Source organism: Eurosta solidaginis, chromosome 1 (genome assembly GCF_040869045.1).
Source record: "Eurosta solidaginis isolate ZX-2024a chromosome 1, ASM4086904v1, whole genome shotgun sequence".
NCBI lineage: Eukaryota > Metazoa > Arthropoda > Insecta > Diptera > Tephritidae > Eurosta > Eurosta solidaginis.
The window spans coordinates 116,229,863-116,252,681 of record NC_090319.1 but is presented as its reverse complement, the minus strand read 5'-3'; the positions used below and the strand labels follow the sequence as shown (position 1 = coordinate 116,252,681).

At 33.4% G+C, this 22,819-nt stretch overlaps 1 protein-coding gene across 5 annotated transcripts in view; it reads right to left on the bottom strand.

The window, feature by feature from the left end:
* Positions 1-245: 245 nt before the first annotated feature.
* The window catches only part of bon (tripartite motif-containing protein bonus), a 162,506-nt gene continuing 139,932 nt past the window's right edge, over positions 246-22,819 (bottom strand). For all 5 annotated transcript variants that reach the window (XM_067759731.1, XM_067759734.1, XM_067759733.1 and 2 more), the window contains exon 11: positions 246-10,641. In XM_067759731.1, coding sequence (XP_067615832.1) covers positions 10,327-10,641 — 315 coding nt within the window. In that variant the 3' untranslated portion in view covers positions 246-10,326. The remainder of the gene's footprint in view (positions 10,642-22,819) is intronic.

Here is a 22,819-nt window from a genome sequence, read left to right as displayed (position 1 = left end):
CATGTTGAAACTGCAAGTTTCCTTGGACTCCCGTTAGAGGATATTGATGACAAATTTGTGATCGGTCCCGCCTATTAGATGGGGCGAAGTCCTGCTACAACAACAACAAAACGTAGAAAAGAATACCTTGTGATTTGCCTTATTATTTTTATAAATACCATATGAAAGTCGATTACAATGACAACCTTTTCCTAAATCTACATATTGCTACGGAAATATATTTACAAAAGAAACAAGCACAAATGTCTGATTTACATCAAATATTCAGTTATTTATTAATTCATATTTTGCTTAAAAATAATGCAGTGGGCGTTAGGTTTGATATATGTAACTTACGCATACTATGCATTTACATGCATTCCAGCGTGTGTATGTATTCACATTATGTTAGTATAAGCTTAGTAGCAACATCTAAAAAAGAGAAAAGTAGATAAAAAAAACGCTCAACAAATGCCTTAGAAAAGTTTCGTTCGTAAGGAAAATCATACGCTTCCTGCTACCTCTTCCTAAAGATTTCTTTTTTATCAAAAGTGCACAGGGGGGCATGGGTTTCGCCAAGAAATTCATATATGTATGTGCACCTCATTATTTCTTGAACAACGCCCCTCTAAGAGCACAGTCGGTTAAGTACCAGGGAACAATGACTAATTTATGAGTTTTTTGAACGGAATTTGCTATTCTATTTGAGCACAGCCCTAAAATTCCAACCTGCACTAACGATAAAACTCCATCGCCAAAAATATCTAAAACAGTATCAAACGCGCAGAAAAGTATGCGACATTTAGTACCATATGGTCAGGAGGAATAACAGCCTAGCTCGTATAATTTTATATAGGACTTAAGTTGCTATTCCTTGTGGCCATATAAGTATTATATATTGCATGTTACAAGTTGCATACTTTTCTGCGCACTTGATATTGTTTCAGATATTTTCGGCGATGGAGTTTTAGCGTTAGCGAAGGTTGGAATTCGGGAGTAGGTGTAATTTTTCTCTTGTTGAATGTAGTCTCTTTTACTTAAGCTATTTTCCGAGACGTGTATGTTAATTTGGACAAATTTTCGGTTGATGCATTACTGAGTCTGATTTTATGTCTTGCAGGGAAGTGCCGCCGCTTCTTAAGCGTTTTCTTTAGTTGCGGATAATTAGCTATAGACTTATCATCAGCATAGTAACAAGTCAATTCTTTGTTTCATAAGCAATGTACTCTTTCTAACCTCTATAAAATGTTTAGTATATATACTTAAACTATCGATACGATAAAATCTACTTAGCATATTTGTAGAGTTATCTTGTGTGTGTTTGTATAAATGTGCATGGGTTCTGTTAAAAGTATTATCATAAAATAATAAGAAAGTAAAACTTACACTGAATATACACAAAAATTCATTACGAATTTGGATAAATATTACTAAAAAAACATTCTCCAGGTGTTTACTATTTAAAAGCGAATATTCATTATAAGGATGATACACTCAGTAAAGTATGTTTGCTTGGTTGCCTATATGTATTTATGTATGTTTCTTTCTGTGTGGTTATACCAATTACCGTATATGTTATGTTGTTTTGTTTTAACAATTAGCAATAAGTGATTTTAGTTTGTTTACAAAATGCACATGCACAATTTGCATAGCATAATACCTATAACATAATAAGCTAACATTCATTGGAGTTTAATCTTTGATTTTAAATCTACTTTATCTGCTCTTACTATGTTTTATGATTAAGATAAACTATTCCATAGTCACAAATATATATGTACATATGAAATAATAAATAAAAATATGCCAAACGTAAAGATTCATGTAATACTTAAAAACTAAATGTACTTTTTTAAATATGTACTTTATTTAAGGTTCTTAAACTACATTTGTTTAACTTGGATTATTTTAATTACCAAAGATTCATTCGTCTTAGCTTAAATATTTTTCAGATACGCATTTATTACTTTGTATGAATATTATATTCACAATTATCTGTGTTTCTTTCTTAAATAATTTGATTGCCCTATAATTAGAAATGATAAAAGTTAAAAGAGACCATACCTTTTATTTTAGATTCAATGCAATTAGCACTGTACTTGATAGGCGTTGAATGTTATCAAAATAATCATATTATTCCCGACTTGTTTTTGTTTGTTCACGTTATTAAAAACACACAATATTTTTCGGAATTTTGGCCTGATTTTTTTTTTATAGAGTATGGAGAGTAAAGCCCGTCCACGTAAGTAGGGACTGCCACTCACCAGGAAATGGCCAGGGCACGGCGATTCTTTTACACGCGGTTGTGGATCAAACTGTTCGCTGTACAAATGCGTATCATAATACGTCATACCCGCTGAGCATGGGAAAGTTGTGTTGTCATTAAGACTAAAAGTTTTCTGAACGCAACAGTTTTGATTTTACGTTAAATTACTAAACATACATTTTTAACTACATTAACTCAACATCTTGATTCGGCTGTCGACATTTTGTAGTGTTGTTTATGAAAAAAATATATTGTATTAATATTATAGTAAAGTGGGAACAATAAAAAGACCGCACCTTATTTTTAGTAGTTCAATTCCAAAATTCAAAAAAAAAAATTGCATTTCCTTCCAACGGAATCGGGCTTCTTTCTTCCCCTCCACTTTCATAGGCTGGCGCGGCTAGGAAAATCCTTTAGGTAGGTGTTTCTTATTTCATTCGACAAAGCATAGCCAGCGAAGACCATTAAATTTTCGAGCCTCAAACAAGCTAAGTTTTATATTAATTTACAACAGAGAGTAATTAGCCAAGTTTGCTACATTAAAGAGCTTATTGAGTTCAATTTATTGAATGCACAATGTGAACAAATATTATTTAAATTTACTTGGTGCTTCAGATTTTGTTTTAGTAACAAAAGATAATAAAAAATACTTGCGGAGGTCAACCCTGGCACTTTGTTTTTGTAAAAATATATAATTACAATTTATGAAAAAAAACACAGGTATTTTACCTACCGATTTACCATAGTTGGGCACAGTGTTTTTAATTTTCATTTACACTATCAAAATTTTTCCACTTCCACTAAATAATTTAAAAGGGCAAATCTCGGAATTTGTGGTAAGAAACTGGAAACTTGCATACGCCTAAATTTTGGCATTCTGTTAATGGCACTAAAAGTCACAATTAATCGCATGTACCCGTCTTGAAATATTTGAGGTCCAAGGTCGGAAAATTTAGTTAATTTTGCGCTTAGTACGAAGCTGAACATTACAAAATTTTTTCTTGGGCTCAACTACTTTTGAAGAACTTCTCTAAAAGCGCGAGCAGTAGCTCTAACTTTGCAGTATTTCACAACAATTCGGAAGCTGTAACTAAGGTAATAATAAATAATACAATTTAGGTTAAGTGCAACTTTTATAAAAAAGAGAAAGTGTTGACCAGCAAGTTAACTTAAAGTGTCAAAGAACAGATTTTTTACGACATGTAAATTATTACCGGAGTTACAGCTTCCGAATTGTGGCGAAAAACTGAACTGAGTACAAAGTGAAAGAGTTACTCCCACTTTTCAAAATTTTTAATCGCTGTTGCTTCGACCCCAATTGTAGTCTAAATACAAAATTTCAACGAATTCGCTCCATTTATCTCCAATCTAGGTCGACTGTGAAGTTTCAGCGACTACTCTCGCTCACAGCGCTGTAAATCAGAAATGGTGAGGCCCAAGAGAAAACAGTTGTAGACTTATAAAAAATTTCAAGCGATCAAGCCCTAGAAGCGAGATATTTCCGAAGAACTAATCTTTCCGAGCTTTGAACTCGAATATATCAAGGCGCGCATTGTGCTTTACTGTGACTTTAAATGCCATCAACAGAATGTCAAAATAAAGGCATATGCAAGTTTCCAACTTCTTATCTTCTGAAGTCAACCCGTTTAATTACTGGACTATACTATTATTTTTTAGTGATAGTGGAAAACTTTCACTAACTGCCATAAAAAATTTAGTGGTAATGGAATGCTAAATGCCCTACAAATTTAGTGCACTGTTACCGACTATGCGACTAACAAATTAAGGAGCTTGGTGTGATTTTAGCTATTACTATTATTTCCAATATTTTTAACAAACAAAAGCACCAAAATAATATGGCTTTTTAGTAAATGAATTATAGTTAGGAATGGAATGTTTATGAACAATGACACGTGCATTTTATTAATATTCATTATTATGAAAATAATTTTATTAAAATATTTACAATGAATTTTCTCTGAGAAATTGGTTTATAAGGTCAACTGTTGTTGTGGATTTTACTCATCCACCTTGATGTCTTCCGAGTAGATATGGCCTTTTTGTTCAAATATCCACGTGACATAGACGTTTTTAGCTATGATTTGTCAATTTATTCAATATTCATTTTATTGATATTATTAGACAGTCGTGTGTCAAAATTTCAAAAAAATAATAAGGAATATTCTTTTTTGTCCTGACAAAATGTTTTTATCCGCAGAAAGGAAAAGGCTATGCCTTTCAGCATACAAATTTCAGAAATTTTTCATAATTCTGTTTTTTTCTTTTTTTGAAGTTTTTCTTAATTTTATTTCATTCTCGGCGATAAATGCATTAATTTTGTATGCATCTTCCACATTCAAAAAATTTGTAATGTAGAGAATCGTGAAAATCGGTTGTTAATGTATATATGCCCCTATGCGTGTTTTTTGTTATTATTATATGGGAAGTGATTTATTCACAGGCAGTTATTACCAAATCTTCTACGGGTCTCGAGATATCGCTGCCATAAACCGATTTGAAGCTTTCTACGTGAAAATCTACCAATTATAATTATTATGATCAATTAATCTTTTTTTTCGTTGGCAAAAAAAGTTGAAATTTGAATAGACTTTAGTTTGGTTTAGTGTAATTAATTTTTTCGTCGCTTTCCTAGCTTTAAGTATACAATGCTGGTAGAGACGACTTTCTCCGTACGGATTCATGTTGTTTAGCGCAATACAAAGCTTTATAGCTTCACCGTATCCCCAACGTTATTGTCAACCACGTTCCAGTCCAATCTTGTTACAAATATGAATGTATCATACATATAGTCAGCAAGCATGGCTCTGGCAACCACAAGTCCCTCAAGGAACGAGAAGGGGGCGAGATATTCTCTCTTGAACCTTACCTCGGTACAGAGATCGTTTTGCTGCTTATGTCGAACGAGACGGTCACCCTCATATCAGTGTTACGTGCAAAGGATGGTTGCATCGAACGGGGATTTCTGGCCTAGATCCCAACATTCGTCGAGCATGTAATTTCTTTGAAAAAATATCCAAATGCCAAACACCAGTCCCTGCCCCCGTCTTTTCCTCCTTCCGGCACACACACACGAGTAGATCAGGGAAAGACACATTCAGTTCCATCATTCTGTTCATCATTTGCCACTACAGAATTTACACGTTTACGACATCGGACCAATTAAGTTCCTGAATTTTTGTAGATGTTCTGGGGCGGAAATCCCCCGAAAAGTGTTTTTGTCGCACCGTGCTGACAAGTCACACACCTAACATCGGGTACTTTAGCGCCTGAATAGCACATGCGACTCAGCCTTATGCAACCTAGGCGCAATCACCTGTCCCCAGAGTAACTACGTCCTCTCCGTTGCACTTTAGAACACTTCAGTTAAACTGCAATGGGTTAACTGGGAAGATCACGGAGATTGACGAATGCATCAGCTGGCAGCCGATTATAATAATGGCATCCGGCCCCCTACCCATACTCCTCTCGCTCGAACGATCAGCGGAATTCATAACATCAGAATTCATAATTTCTGATCTGAGAAGGAAAGTGAAAAAAATATAAAGAATACACAGATAATCTTTTCACTGCCCTCCCAATCGCGACTAATGTCCGTCAAGAGCAACATGCTTTCCGCAAATCCGCATCGGCTCGATTTATTCCCGGTGGAAAAATTCTGGAAATCATGTAACCTCTCTGCCGGTGTTGATATTGTATTTTTATTTAAATACACGTCGATCGGAGCAGCTCCAACCCAGCAATCAATTTATTATGAATCAAATTTACAAATTCTCCGAACTACATATAAGCATAGAAGAAAAAAAGTTAAGACAACTTCCATGGTGGTTGTATTTCGAAAGCTGCTAAACCTCAAAGCTCTTCAGCAACCTTTTGGCACCGCTGTTCTAACTATTCGGCTATCACAGGGGAGATATGTTGTTTTCTTCACAACTGCTTGCTGTTTACACATTCAAGCTTCTGTCAAGAGACCGACATGGAAAAAATATCTAATCTTCAAAGTGCATCAGATTATATAAAATTATTAATAATCGCTTTTTGCTAATAATTTATAACGTGTAAAAACTCACAGAACTATGAAAGTAATACCTGTATGATACTACTTTATTTTATCTGTATTTTTCTTGCATTTTCTCCTATATTTTTTGTCGCCCTCCCTCCTAATACGGTTTCAATACTGGTATAAGTGTATAAACTATATTTCAAAAAACTAACGAAATACAAGAAAAATGCAACCTAGTTCATTAAAAACAAACGAGCCAGTTTCTTTTTCGATAGGTTTTTTTTGGTATTCGGCCGGTTTCTTTATTATTTCTGACAATTGAAAATTTTATTTTTATTTTGAAAATTTTGTGCACAAATATGTAACGAAAATTAACATTCTTGTGGAAAAAAAACAACCAAACCATCGTGCAATATTTTTTCGGCTATATTTTCATAGTTTTATTGTGAACAAATTTTGTGAAAAATGAAATGAAAAAAGTCAACAATAACATGTCAAACATATGTATTCCTTTTGTGGGCAATATTGGTCTCCCTTGCTCTGGTTGGAAATTGTTTTTGCATTTTAACTTTCCGATAAAGCTTCGTCACTATTTTAAGCTTGGAATCCAAGCAAAAATAAAGTAGTGTCATAATATAGGTATAAGAAAAATTGTATTGGGGTGAGATTTTGCGTTGCATTTGAAAATTTTTAAAGCCATATCCATTCAGGGTGCATCAGTTTATATAAAATAATCGATAATTGAATAACAATTGAAACACCATTAAGCATACAAACATATAATTGATAGTGGTAAACTTGTTAATTAAATATTACGTAAAAATAAGATTATGAAGGAAAAAATAAGAAAAAAAATTACATTGGGACGCAAATTTCGTGAAGATATTCACTTCCAAAAAACAAGAAAACGCCAGTTTCGTACTACTCAAAAAATCTGCAGTTTTTCGTTTATATAAAGAAGATCTTCAATGTGTTGAAAATAATTTTCGCAGTTCGATATAAAAAATTGGTAATTTTTTGAATGGTACGAAAATGGCATTTTCTTTTTTTTTTTAAAGAAAGGTTTTGGGGAGTGTTATCGATGTTGATGGATATAGATCCGGTACGTTCCGGTAACAAGCACCACTAAGGTACTAGCCGGACCATCTCGGGAAGGGTTTAGTAAGACCACATGAAACCTTCTATGCCACACCGCCCTCCCACCCCCTAGGTCCATGAGGAACTTGGAGCGGCCAGAGCCTGCTGCTAAAGAAACAGGATTCCCCACGGGTAGGTGAGGTTCAGAATTGAGTTGGATAAGCTATAAATTGCGCTGGCAACCACTTGAAAGGGATCCACTTCACAAACCCTTGAATCAATTTGGTATTCTAGTCGCCTCTTACGACAGGCATAACTGCCGCGTGTATATTCTTATACCCCCTAACCCGCTGATATGTTATGTCTTCTTACGCTCCTCTGTTGATGTTGCTGTGGCACCAATTCATTACTTGGTTCGTCCAATACCACATGAAATGCAAAAATGTTCATATTTTATTTCTCAATTTTAAACAAGTTCGCTACAATAGGTAAACTTTTTAGTTTCTTAAACCAAAATAAAAATGCGCAACGAAATGTCATTTGGCAAAACGACTTACTTCGAAAGTTCGAAACTCCTTATTATTCATTTCCTCCCTAGGAGAACAAAAATGGAGGAGTTTTTGCGTGGGAACGAAAATTCCGAGGGAATATATAGAATTGGACTGATTACGTCATGTAGGTGGTGCAACGGACCTGCAACATGCCGCGCCAGTGTGATTTACCACGCGGAAAATTAAATCCGAGGTTCTCTTCCAATTCGCTGTGTGCTGCTTTTGAATAAAAAAATCTACGCTCAGCCTTTTAAAATAATATTCGATCAATTGCACATTTTTATTTTATTTTTTGAGTTTCTGACGCAAACTAATACTTTAAAACTTCAATAGCATTCTTACAGGATCTGACTGACTGACTAATGTTGTTCTAGTTTTGTTTTTTTTTTTGTTGTTTTTTATTTATTCTTTGCGATTTAAAAAGTTTCCAGTATACAATTTACAAACCTAAAATGTATCTGTGATTCGGCCAATTCAAAATCACACAACTTTTAATTTAAATTCAGCGAATGCAGGCACATTTACAAATAGTCGAAAATAAATGCACTAGCTTGGGTCTAACTAAAAGCCCTAAAAATTTAATATGTGTGAAATCCTGTTTGTTTCCATGTCACTTCGATATACCTTTTTAAGGTCGGTACTTTTACCTCGAAAATCAAAAAAAGTTAATGTATCGTATTCGTTGTAACGTTTTAAGTCGCATATTGTTTCCATGGTTTCTAATATCAAATTTGATTAAAACATAGCACATGCAGAGAATAATAACCTTTTGAATTCCATACTTTTTTTTGCAAAATTGATGGAATATTTCTTTACATCACTTTGAAGATCACAATACAATAAAATCTCGAAAAAGTTAACCGAAATGTCCCAACAAGCGAAATTTATTTTCGTGACTCCGTTTTCATTATATACATAGAACAAGAAAGAATTCGGACAATACTCCTAAACAAAATTATACACGCTCTTGTTTTTGTTACTACTGATCAAAAATTAATACATTTTCACGCCCGTCTCTTATGTATATATATCATTTTCTACAACACTATATTTTGTTTTATTTACAAATGAATTTGCGATCAACTTAAGCGCCAAAAATCATTTCTGTACAATTGTATTTCTTTGTTCTTGCACTTTTAAGATTATTTTATAGTGCTGTTATGGTTAGTTTATAGTTCATTCAGTGCATTTAGCTTTTTATATGAATTTTATGCTAAATTAATCTGTTTTAGTTCATAATTTCATAAAGAGTAATTTTCTCTTATTTTTTGTTTTTTGATATTCTTAAATTACTTTACATGGTATATATAGTTAATTTCAAAACATTGTCTTTCAATTAGAGTCTATTCACTTTCCCGTTTCGGAATTTCACTTAAGTTTGATTACTTACTGATTTCACATCAAAGGAAGCTTCTTATTTTATTTTGATACAATTGGTAAAGATTGTATCAAATTTTAGTGCCTTTTCAGCAGCATACATATGTATGTATATATCTGTGGCTTCCCAGCATAACCAAAAAAGTCACTTGTGGCTGTTTTCGACAAAACCAGCCTTGATGTTTTTAAGTGTTCCTCAAATTTAAAGGACTTTCTTTTATTATATCATTGTTTACGTTGCAAAAATGTAAATAAAAAAATAAAAAAATGTATGCCGAGAAAAAGCTGAGTTCTTCGGTTATGTTGATATTTTTTGGAAAGAAATCTTCGAATCTTTCTAAATATTATCTCGAATCGCGCACTAACTAAATTTCGAGAATAAAGCGAATTTTTTGGTTATACCGGGAAGCGACGGATACAGATCCATAATTCACAAAGTTCCTAACCAAAAATTTTTCCGAAACTCCATTTTTCACAGATTTTGTTATCATATATTAAAATACATGCTCACGAAAAAATTTTAAGTGTTAGTACCAATAACCGAGCTATTCCACTTTCAAAAAGCCTTTCTGCTTGTAAAGAGTATGAAAACAATATGCTTGTTTTTGCTTTTTATGTAAAATTTTAAATGTATTGGTTAGGGTATTTGAAAATTAACGTTACGATGTGTATATTATATAAAATCGACGTTCATAAAATCTGTATATTTGGTTATTTTTCAACGGAATTATAAAACAATAAATTCATAATGGTAGGTGAAAAACTACTCAGCGTTCCAACATTTCTCAACTGGAGCAATACAAAAACGAGTTGATACTTAGCATTCGTGTCAAAACGTTCAGTATTCCAATTTTACTCCCTTTTCTGAAGGATTTGGCTTAAATAATTTCATATTATTGCCCTTGTAAATAAACTACATATTAATCAGAGCATTAGAGAAATAAGCTTGATTGTGTTTGTGGTGGGCAGCATAGACTGAGTAGAGTAAGAGCATCTTTCCCTTCATTACTATTAATTGTTGCTAACATGTTGTTTAGTAGATGATTAAACTTTTCCTATTCTGTTAGTTTACGTGACCTTTTCGGTGGATTGCAAGAATCATCATCACCACTCATTGCTGGGTTTGCACTCTTTCTACCATTTTCCATTGATGCGCAGCTAGCAGGCGAGCCTACAACACTAGAAGGTAAATTCATTAGACCTGGGGAAGCAGCTGAAGACGTGGAAGCGCTATTATTGCTCATGCTTGCTGTGTGTATATTGGTTACGTTGGAGTTCAATTTGCTAGCGAAATTTGGTAGCCACTTGGACAATTGTTCCTCAAAAAAGTTCTCCAAATACTTTGCGTTTGTGAATGTTTTCGAATCCTCCTGCAAAAATCAGTTATTATTAAAATTCGTTTAAAAATATAGCATATGAAAATGTAAAAGTGAAGCTCAGTAAAATTTGACAACTGTTGCGGGGATACACAATCTGTATTTGGAAAATTATACGCTATTTACGTCAATGAACTCTAACCCATTAAGTCTGCTCCCTGCAAAAATTAAATTACAAATATACAATTAAGAATTTCGCATAAAAAACTATAACGTATCGAAATCTTATCCACAAGTTTAATCGCTGGCAAACTGGAATTTTGAGGAAAGTAATCAATTGCATGTGTCGTCCCTCTTTTGAGTGTAAAAACTATAGCAGGCTCAGAGAATTTTCTTTTGTACGATATTCGTAGTCAAATATACAGCTAATTTATGGCGATTTAAGTTTGCTTTTCGGATGTTCCGAAAACTTCCTGACGTACATATATGCTCAGAGTTTGGTTTATGCTATAAAAACGTTGTAGGAATATACAACGATTACAATTGCATCAATTTTATCCCTGTATCGATTTTTTTTTGTTTGTCAAAAATATTTTTTAACCTGACCGACTATTTATATTTTCTTAGCAATCCAGGAGTTTTAAAAGCAAATGATTGTTCATGTGCAATATTATGTCGAGCACTGCGTTTTTTTTTAATGTGTTTTAAGAATTTGATTGTTCTCGACAGTTGTGTTCTATTTAATAAATGCAGAACAATGCAACAATGCAAAGCAGCGATCGACAGAAACTTCTTATGGATGCGTGAGCACAACTACCTTGAAACAAAATTGACGGACAACAATAAAAAAATGGCGCCGGACCTAATAAAAAGTATACTGTAAAAATTTCGGAAATTCATAAAATGATATTATTTGAGAAAGAAAATTATAGAAGATAAATTCAGTATTTTTTTATTTTTTATGTTTATATTTTTTTAATTTTTAGGTTGTTTTTTTTTTTTTGTTTTTTTGTTTTTTTTTGTTTTTTAGAAACAAAAGTATATATTTTGTAATTCTGATAGAAGAAAAATTTTTCCTGTTCTTTTTTAATTTTTATCTTTTATATTTTTTTGATTTCATTTTTGTATATTTTTTTGTTGTTTTTAAAATTTTTTTATTTAATAGTATTTAGGAAAGAACGATTAAAGTTGGGATGAAGAAGAATAAGATTAATAAGGTAAGAAAAAAAACGAAGAAAATGGAGATATAAACCTACTTTGAGTTGTCCACAACTAATTTGTCTATATATATTTTGAGGATAATTTAAGAAGCGCTTCTAAATGCTTATTAGTAACTCTATTTCTGTTGTTTGTTTTTGTTTGCTTAAGACATGAAAAGGAGCTTTTTTCACAAATGGATGTACGTACTACCAAACATTGAAAAAATTTCTTGAAGCGGTAAGAGATATTTCTCCCTGCTTATAACTTTTCAAATAAAAAATGTCTTTTAATCTAGCAACTGTAGTTCAGAGTCGCATTGTAAGTCGCATAGCTCCATTTGGAGTTCTGGGTTCTGCTCATTTGCATCGCATGCGATAGGTATAAAAAAAATGGTAAAATTTTCCTGATAGCTTCAATGTCTGCTAGAAAAGTTATTTTTTAAGTCAGCGAGACAGGTTATAAAAAAAGAGGAATTGGAAGTTGAAATATTATATGTAATATAATGAAGGAAAGTAATACAGTTTTTCTATGATCAGATCAGCTGTAAACATTTCAATTTTCTCAATAAAAGAAACTCTTCAACTGAGTTCAAAAATTTCAAAAATCGTTTTATTTTTCCCTTGCAGTGAAATATTTAAATATTTTGTCAAATACGTTGTTGTGGAGTCACAATTTAAATATATATTTTATTTTTTAGAAATATTCAAAGTTTATTTTATTACATCAAAAATTAGAACCAGCTATCTCACCCTACCCTACCTAAGGTTTGGCTGATAGAAAGGAACAAAATAGGGTCTGCGCATGTACGTCACATGATTTGGCCTACAGGACGAAATAGTTTACGTTCTGCGCATTTACGCACTAATAAAAAATACGATAAAGCAATCAACGCTTAAGCAAGTTTTATTACTTTATTATATTCTATTAGTTAAATGACATCACAACATCAGCTCTGAAATCCAGCGCAGAATCACTCTTGCCAATAAATGCTAGTTTGGACTAGGTACGCAATTGAAAAATAAAGACCACAGTTTTTTACTTATTTTGTTGCTCAATCACGCCAGAACGGCTGAACAGATTTAGATGCAATTTTACACAAAGATAGACATTAGTAGGGAAGAATGTACTGAATATATATGGGGTATTCCATCCCATTTCGACCAATTTTGAACCCGACCCCTTTAGAATTGGCTGAAAGTTTTTCTTCTTTTTCTAGCTTACGAAAGACGTTTTTCAATTTTTTTAAATTTCTTCATTCTACTCAAAAAAGTTATGAATTTTTAAAAAGACACCGTTTTTGTTTTCAAAATGCTATAACTTTTTTAAAAATTGACCGTTTGGGATTTTATATATACACCCCTTGGGAACGTTACCTTTTTAATTACTTCTAGCCTATGTAATTTCAATTATATTTACTCTGAACAATGATATTAAGTCTAGGGGCTTTATAGAGGCATACACATTTTGGAAAAGTTTGCCGGTACACCCCTCCTCCCACTCCCCTCACTGGAACAGTATATTTGAACGGCTGTAAATCTCCGTGCATTTGTCCTAGGGCAATTAAATTTGTTACCTGTGTTATAAAGAGTTCTAAGAAATTTTTGAAAAAAAAAATAAGGGGCGCAGTGACTCCACCACCCTTCCTCTTGGGAACAGTATCTTTAAATAGCTATCTTTCTTCGAGTATTTGTCCCAGACCAATAATATTTGATATCTCGGACATATATGTAGATGTATATATGGAATATTTCTCATATGAGTCGACCAGGCGAAATCAGTTTTGGAAATGTGTGGAGGAATCTATTGGCTTTATTTTTCTAAGTGGGCACGGGGTCCTACACCCCCTAGGAACATTACCTTTTTAATTACTTTAAGCCTATGTCACTTTCATATATTGACTTTAAACAGTAATATTAAGTCCAGGGACTTTATAGGGGTATTCAAATTTTGGCAGAGTTCGCAGATACTTCCACCCTCCCTACTGTACCTCTCTGGAACAGTATCTTTAAATTGCTATAACTCTCCGTTGATTTGTCCTAGGTCAATAAATTAGGTATCAAGGTTATATAGATAGAGTTCACATTATTTCGAGATTGTGCTCGGAATTGTTTCAGGACTGTTTAAAGATTACTTTAGGGCTATTTCGAAATTATTTTAGGAACCTTTTCGGGACTATTTCAAGATTTTATAGGACTATTTCGGAACCGTTTACAGATTGTGTTCGAGATCTTCTCGGGACTGTTTCGGATCAATTTCTGGGCTGCCTTAGTAAAAATATCGTCGAGAATCTTTCGGGAATATCTCCATATTGTTTCAAGATTGTTTTCGAAAGTATTTCAGGATAGTTTCGAGAATCATATCGGTTTCGGAACTATTTCAAGATGATTTCGAAAAAAAATTTTTCAGGAGAGTATTAAAAATCCAGTATATTCTTCCTTCTGTTTGTCATTATGTGCTTATCTCCGCGATTGTGAATATTTTGCGATTTATTGGATTTATTCTAAGATTATTAACAAATAAATAAATAATTTAATTCCTGTTTTTGGCGGACTGGGCCGCGGGCATACGCTAGAATAAATATTGATAATGTCGAAACGAAATTATTTTTTTATAGTTTAAACAAAAAAGTTTTAAAATTATTATGTGTGACGCAAAATTGTATGAATCATAAATAATTCTTTTTATTGTACTTTTTAAAGTAACCTTATAATTATCAAACAATTTATATTATAAAAGTCCCAATATAATAATTATAGGTGAAATTCATTTTGTTTAAGTCTTTACAATTTTTTATTGCGAAACTGAGTATCCACAAGTCTGCGGCTGCATTAGGACTTGTGACAAAAGTAGTTGCAACTATTTTCAACTTTTTCCGTACCAGTTCTGCCCTAGTCTGTAACAAACCTGTTGGAGTTATATCAACGTAAATAGCACGTTCTAGCTAAGGACTGGTGTTTGTGCGATACCTTAAACGATTCAGTGGCTGTCGACCAAAATTTGGACCACAAAACCTAAGAGGTATTAGTACAATATGGGTATCATACTAGAGAAGATCATCAGTGCTTCGATATGACTTCACGATTTTTTTGAAACTCCAAGCTGTTCATCGACTATCGATCAAAGTTTGGACCACAAGAAGCTAAAAAATTTTAGTACGAAATGTGTATCTACTAGAGAAGATCATCAGGGCTTCCATATGGGTTCGCGATTTATTTTTCCCGCAACTTAAAAAGATACAATACTTAAATTTTAGAGAGCCAAGGTCGTAAGTAAACCAAAAATAAATATTAAACAATTTTGAAAAGAAACGTAGGCCTACCTAAGGGACCTTTCCTCTAAAATGTTGGCATTGTAGCTTTATAAGTTACAGAGATGTCATGATATACATATGTGCCAATAACACGCATTTTTGTATTTTTATATAGAAATTGGGACATGGTTATCCTCGGACTTTTGTAGTTTTTGCTGGAACAGATCAACCTTAAATAACAAATCAGCACATCTATCTTAATAAGTAGGCGCTGTCACGCCCATTTTTCAAAAATTGTATGTTTATTGAGTTAGCTGCATGTAGCGAACCTACATGCCAAGTTTGCAGATAATAGCTCAATGAGGAATCGGAATATCGAATATCTCAATTTAAAGGAATCATTTGATATATAAAAAGTGGGCATGGTTATTAGGGTGTTCGATTATTATTTATTAAAAACCGGTTTTCGAATACCCCGAAGAATTTCAATTAGAAAGCACCGGTTTTTATTTCTCAAACCCCGTTAAAACCGGATAAACCTATTTTTTTTTTTTAGTTCTTACCTTAAATAATTAAAACTACGATCAGCTAAAAATAAAGGCTAAGATACCAATAGGTAAATCGTTTATTAAACACAAAACATATCCTAAGTTTATACAGTAGGGGGACTCATTTAACCTTACAAATGCCTTATAAAGTGTGTAAAGTTTCAATGTATGTCTCTAGTGCGTAAACGAACTGTCAAATTTTGTATGAAAAATCATTTACCAAATTTGTATAAATTTACGCTCTCATTTCATGGTGTAAACGCGGTAAACTCAAAGGAATGCAACCTTGCAAACATAACAGCAGTCAATATCATCACGAATCTCCAACATCAGCAAGTCGTTTACAAGAATATCTTAGTAAAGACATTTTAATTTTGATTTTTCACTCTTGGCATTTTTCAATTTGTACAACAATCAAAAGATTTTGTTGGCAATAATACAGCTGATCGACAGTTAAGTTTATCAAGAATATCACTAGGTGAGTTCATATAACAGCGTGTGTAAATGGACATAATTTTACAACTTATAAATTTATATGCTTTAATGAGTCCCCCTAGTGTTGAACAGAAGAATATTAAGTCTTATTTCATATAACAGTACACAATGCATTCGAGGTAACAAAAGATCTTCAGATGTGAAGACTATAGTTAATAAAGTAATCTTTAAAACAAATTCTGACAAAATCATCCAAAATACCTTTGCCCAACCTTTTTAGGTTTTGAATATCTCGAAAGATTTTATCCAACTCACTCTTTAAATCATTTTATGAACCTGAAATACTTAGGTCTGCACTAGAATCAGATGTGTGATGTTGATTCTTCCCAAACAACCGATCATACAATGCTACAGCGTAGTTTTTTGGTATTGTATGTGAACGCGAAAAATTACAAAATGAATGTTTGAAAAACTTTACCTAGGCGTTCCATTATTTGCCTTTGTAAACATTGGATCAAATTTTAACTCTCTTTCGTATTTCGCTTCTCAATAAGCATATGGCAAACAGTTATTTTTCAGTGCTGCCATACAAACACATAATCTCACATTGTGGTTGCCGATTCAATAAAAACAAGATGACTATAGGCATCATCCGGTTGCAAAGATTCTGATCCAGATAAATAATTTTGCATGTAAATGCAACAACGATTTGAGCAAGATAAATCCACATAGAAATCTTAATTAACTCACTTTTTCAAAAATTTATGTCGCTACTTGGCCTTTAGCCTTATCTGTTAAAATGAAACACTGCAGCGGCCGTATTAAGGTGACACTTACTAAAGCAAACAACAATATTACATTTTAAATAATTCTGTGGTCTCATGCAATAACCGCTTAAGTCGACTTAAGAAGAATTAGAGTTATTAGTGGTATGGTGTTCGCGAATTAAAGCTACATATTTGTGTCGAACCAGTATCCGTCTAGGTAAACTAATAGAGAAGTTATTAAAGTGCATAATCGCCGAACTCGAAACTGTAGCTTATGTGTTCTTAAGAAGAATTGTAAACTATTATTTGTGTTGCATAATACGTCTATCTCGAGATAAGCGGGTATTGCAAACATATTTTCATAACAAAGCGGCACATTTTAGTATAAAGTAGAAATAGTTTAAGTCGAGAGATTATTGCAAAATGGAAAACTTACACAGTGGAACGATAACTAGAATTAGGGTTTCATTGTAAATTTGTTATGTCGCGAATAACGGGCCTCTATCGAGATAAGCGGTTATTGCACCCATTGTGTAACACGTGTGAGTTCTTAAGTCTACTTAAGTTTTTTTAGTACAATCAAATAGTACACATCCAATGCACCTGGATTTGATCTTGCAACCTTCCGATCGCAAGCAAGTCACTTTACTCGTCCGCCAAAGGCTGCTCTCGAACTACGACGACAATTTGCATAGTATGTAGCGTAGCTTTAACCTTTTTTCATAGCGGGTAAACGATTCTACCTTGAAGTTATTTTATCATGGCTCCCTACAATGCTTATTGGGAGGGCATTTAAAATAAGATTAGGAGCTTTAACTTCGTTGGTTGGAGTTGAAGTACTTCAACTGCTTATGATTTCTTTAATGTAAAAGTTACGCACTAAGTATGAACGCATTAATAAATTATATTTAAAAGTGTTCCATTTGAGTGAAAAGTTGCAGCAAGCAACTGTTTTTAATTTGGCGAGATCCCCAATTTCTGAAGAAATCTAAGCAGTTGTGTATTTTTCAATACGCAAATCAATAAAAATGGATTCGCCGAATTCGAAGTGTTTGCGTTTGATAATGCTGACTGTTAGGAATTTGAATCTGAAATTGATAACCATGAAAATAATCAGATTAGTATCATTGATTCAGAAGTGAAACACCAAGAAATCGATGAAACTATTTCAAGCACTGCAGAAGGTTCCTCTCGCGCTAATACACCAATTAAACGGAATAGTGGTAAAAGTTACGTAAACTCTAAAGGAAACGTAGTAGCAGAAAGATTTTTCCACCTTATAAATTACGAATGCCGCAGTAAGGGTAAGACTAAAATATCAACTTCTCTCCACAAAAAAGTATTTGATAGCGTGTGCATAATGTGAATGAGGGCGGAACAAATATTCAAATATGTCAAAAAGTTTTAAAAAAGCGTTGTGAAAAAAAATCGATAGTCCAAATTCAAGTTTTCGTGATAGACGGGTTCCGCAGCTGGATGGAACATGCTCTCTAAAGATAGAATAAGCAAAGCTAAAGAACACATTAACAGATTTCCAAGCTATGTGAGGCACTACACAAGGAGTGGCCCAAGCTGCAAATACTCTCACGCCGAGTTATCGCTTTCGAAAATGTATGCACTATTTTGTGACAAATATCCATCCCAAGCCACTGCTTGTGTTATATATTGGAAGGCTTTTAAGTGTACAGAATTTATTATATTTATTCTTAACTCGGTACGTTCATTTTTAGCAAAGAAAATTAAACTACATACTTATCAAATATGTGATAAATTGGAAACAAAAATACTTGTTGCTTATCAAGGCAACAGTCAAGATCTAGTTCAATACACTGAAAGAAAAAGACTGGTAAAATCATCCGAAATACAGGTCAATTCAACCGAAATTTCTGTCAGTTTTTATCCATCGCAACAAGATGTTGAATCAACTGCGCACAAATCGTTGATTCGTAATTGACCGTTTTAGTAGTCAAATGAACAAAAAAAAGTTGTTGAGTTGATGGAAATATAACACTAAAACTATAAAAAATACTATTTAATTGTCAAACTATTTCGTTATCAAAAGAATAAAGACTTGGGTGTCATTTTTGACTCCAAACTCTCTTTTTCTATTCACATTGATTTCGTTGTTTCAAAATTTGTTGCAATGGTTGGGTTCAGTAGACGTAACACCAGTGACTTTAAGGACCCTATGACGTTGAAGACACTTTATATATCCTTGGTCAGAAGTGGTCTTGAATATTTCTCAATAATATGGAATCCTTTCTATGAATCTAACTCCTATAAAATTGAGAAAGTTCCAAACATTTTTACAAAATTGCAGGCACAAGTTGCTTGGTCTTCAGGCTTTGCATGACAGACGACTTTTATCCCACTCATGCTTGCCTATAATGTAATAAACTTTAGTACGAATTGCTCTGATTTATCTACTTTGTTCATTCCATATATTCCACTGCGTGATCTTCGACATACTAGGTTATTTATCGAAATAACTCATAAAAGGAATTATGCTATGAATGAACCTATAACTAGGACTATAGATCTAGCAAATCCATTCAGTAGTGTTATTAATTTTAATAACAGCTTATACAAGTTTAAGCTTGAATTGTTTTCTATTTTTAACTAGTCTGTAAGAAAGCATGCAGTTATCGACATGTAAGAATTGAAGTAGATTATGGTCAGCGCAAAGCATTTATCATACACCAAAGGCATGACTCAATTGGGTAAATCCAATTTCAAGGGGTTGTGTTCGCAACCCTCTCAAGGGGTTGCCAGCACAATATATAGCTTCTCCAACCCAATTATCAACTCACCTAACCGTGGCGAATCCTGTTTCATTAACAGCCGAGGCTAAATCGTTCCCGAGATGGTCGGGCTTGTAGTACCTTAATAGTGCTTTGTTACCGGAACGTACCGGATCTATATCCGGCAAAGGGCCATCAACATCCGTAACACTCCCCAAAGCCTTCGGAAAGTGTCTTTATTGTTAATACAACAACAAAGCATTTACTTTTAGACTAAATGAATTAAATAAATAAATAAAATACGCGCACAAAGAAATGACTAGTAATTCAGATTGATATTATTGACAGGTTGACTTAGCACATTTTTTTTAACAGCTAACGACTTAGCACATTTACGCATCATTGCCCACAGCACGTAAAAATTAAAAATTTCAATATATTTTTATTTTTTGTGATCGATGTATTTTGAATTCAGTTTTAAAACTGCATTAAAATACGATTTAAAAAAAAAAGTGACTTAGCACATTTTCACATTAAGCTAACGATTTGAGTTTTCACTGAGAGCATTTCATGGCAGAAATACACTCGGAGTGCCTGCCGAACACTACCGAGGGGCGACTCTGTTTAGAAAATTTTTATTCTAATTGAAAAAGCTTGTTTCTAAAATTTTGATGTTGCTTTTTCCGGGGTGTAAACCCAGGGTCTTCAGTTGGGTAGGCGGAGCACGCTACCATCACACCACGGCGGCCGCCATATGAATACGTAAATATGTGAATACATAAATACGCATGCTTGCTACATATACGTACATATGAATATAGAAACGAATATAGTAGTAACAAAACTGATTCTCAATTCTTTCAGTTGCAGCTCAGCTCATACTCAATTTCTTCTCTCGCATGTAGTTGCCACACTTGATTGTTTTGAACAAAACTTGTATTATAAATGTTTTACGTAACATTTTAAAAAGAGAACTTGTAAGTTATAGAAAAGTAAAGAATCAAATCGCAGGAAGGTAATTAACCACTGGAGTAGTTTTACATGTAATTCGGCAAGTTTAATTTTCGTAACACTTTAAGTTGAAACGATTCCAAAACAACTCAAACTTTTTAATTATTAAATTGTGGAGCTTTTCGGCCGATTTTTTTGAAATAAAACCATAGTTTATTTTATCTTCTACGCGTTTCGACGCATATTCGCGGACACAAAATGTTTGAGCCTGGGCAAGAGAAGATGTGCGGTGTTTTTTATATATATATAATTTTCCATTGATTATACCCAGATGTGATATTGTAATAATTGTTAACTTAGTAAGTGCAATAGGGAAAAAATGTTATTTGATTCAATGTATAATGTAATTCGATTAATATAAATATCTTGTTTTTCGTATATTTATTAAAGCCTTCCTGAGGAAGACGCGAATATGCGTCGAAACGCGTAGAAGATAAAATAAACGATGGTTTTATTTCAAAAAAATCGGCCGAAAAGCTCCACAATTTAATAATTAAACTTTACTACCTGGCCCAATATAAAATAACTCAAACTTTTATTTTGTTGGGAACATCAACATTAAAAAAGTATTTTTTTTATTATCTTATTAGATTCGTTCCCGTGAGTGAAAATTCAGAAAAACTTGAAGAAAATGTTACTAACTTTGGAAAAATCCTGTTCTTTCAAGCAAAACTTTTGCAACAAGAGGGCGCAATTTTGCATTTCGCTTGGACGAGAAGTTGCAAAATTGGACCCGATAAATAGGTGTCCCAGTATCTCATAATTTTTTGCACAGTTAATTCAAAAAAAGGGTTTTTTCGTTTTGTATTGATAACTGAAAAACTAGTTTTTTATTGTTTTCCCATTTTGTGTGTCTTTTCGATTTGATGGTTTTCTTATTTTGGTGTTTTTTTTAACAAGTGGCACCATCGTCATAAGTACAAAGTAGAGAGCGCAGTGAGCGTGAAATTCTCTTTGAAATTTGCTCATGTATTGACAGTTGATCGCCTTTGAAATGACCTATAAGATCAGTTGTGTTAACAGAAAAATCAGTTTGATTAGGAATCTGTCAATTTTACAAAATGTTGCTACCTTAAGAGCGGCAATTTCTCTTCTGTTGAAATGACTAAACCAATTTGTTCGCTTGACAAAGAAATCGGTCGAATTCGATCAATTTCACCGAATCTCCGTTAAGTCAAGAACAACAGAACCGTTTTGTTGATTTAACTAGCACCATTTCTTTCAGTGTAATTGCAGAATGAGCGATCAGTGCACCATGAAACAGCGGAGTTGGCTTGTAACTCCCAATGGGTAGATAAAGGAACTACTGGCATAATATTTTACCTTCGACCTACAACAATGTTTGCCAACTCCTTTCCTGCGCAATTCCTTACGTTTTTATAAAAGGCAATTGTGGACTTTTCATTTAACAGTCAACGATTACACAACAAGATCTCCATATTGCTACATGTGGCACGATAAAAATCAGATCGCTTCATCTTAAGAACCTTCAGGGAGTGAACCATGTTCTGTTCCACAGTGACAATTGCGCTCAATGTTCACACCAGCAAATCACATTCCCAATACTATTTATAATATCGACCACAAGTTAATGGAACCAGGCCACACTGACATGGAGTGCGGCGTAGATCACGCGCTTATTGAAAGAAAGAAGAAAATCACAAATGCTAGAATACATCCTCCCCATGATTCGTATAATTTTGTTAGGTGTGTAGTACAAAAACCGTTTTTATGTTATAGAAATCGGTACAGTTAATTTCTATACATTTTCCTCGCTATTAAAATCAAAATATAAATGGAGACTTAGCAATCAAGATAGCGAAAGATTTCCTTGGAAAAATGTTACGATATAAAAAAAGGAATTTCGCTAAATTTACTATAAAACTAGTCTTAATGAAATTGGCCTTTCAAAGTTTTAAATATTATAAATAGAGGTTCAAATAAAATTTATTTAAAACAAGTAAGGAAGGCTAAGTTCGGGTGTAACCGAACATTACATACTCAGCTGAGAGCTTTGGAGACAAAATAAGGGAAAATCACCATGTAGGAAAATTAACCTAGGGTAACCATGGAATGTGTTTGTATGACATGGGTATCAAATGGAAGGTATTAAAGAGTACCATAGTTCTATAGGTGGACGCCATTTCGGGATATCGCCATAAAGGTGGACCAGGGGTGACTCTAGAATGCGTTTGTACGATATGGGTATCAAATGAAAGGTGTTAATGAGTATTTTAAAAGGGAGTGGCCTTAGTTCTATAGGTGGACACCTTTTCGAGA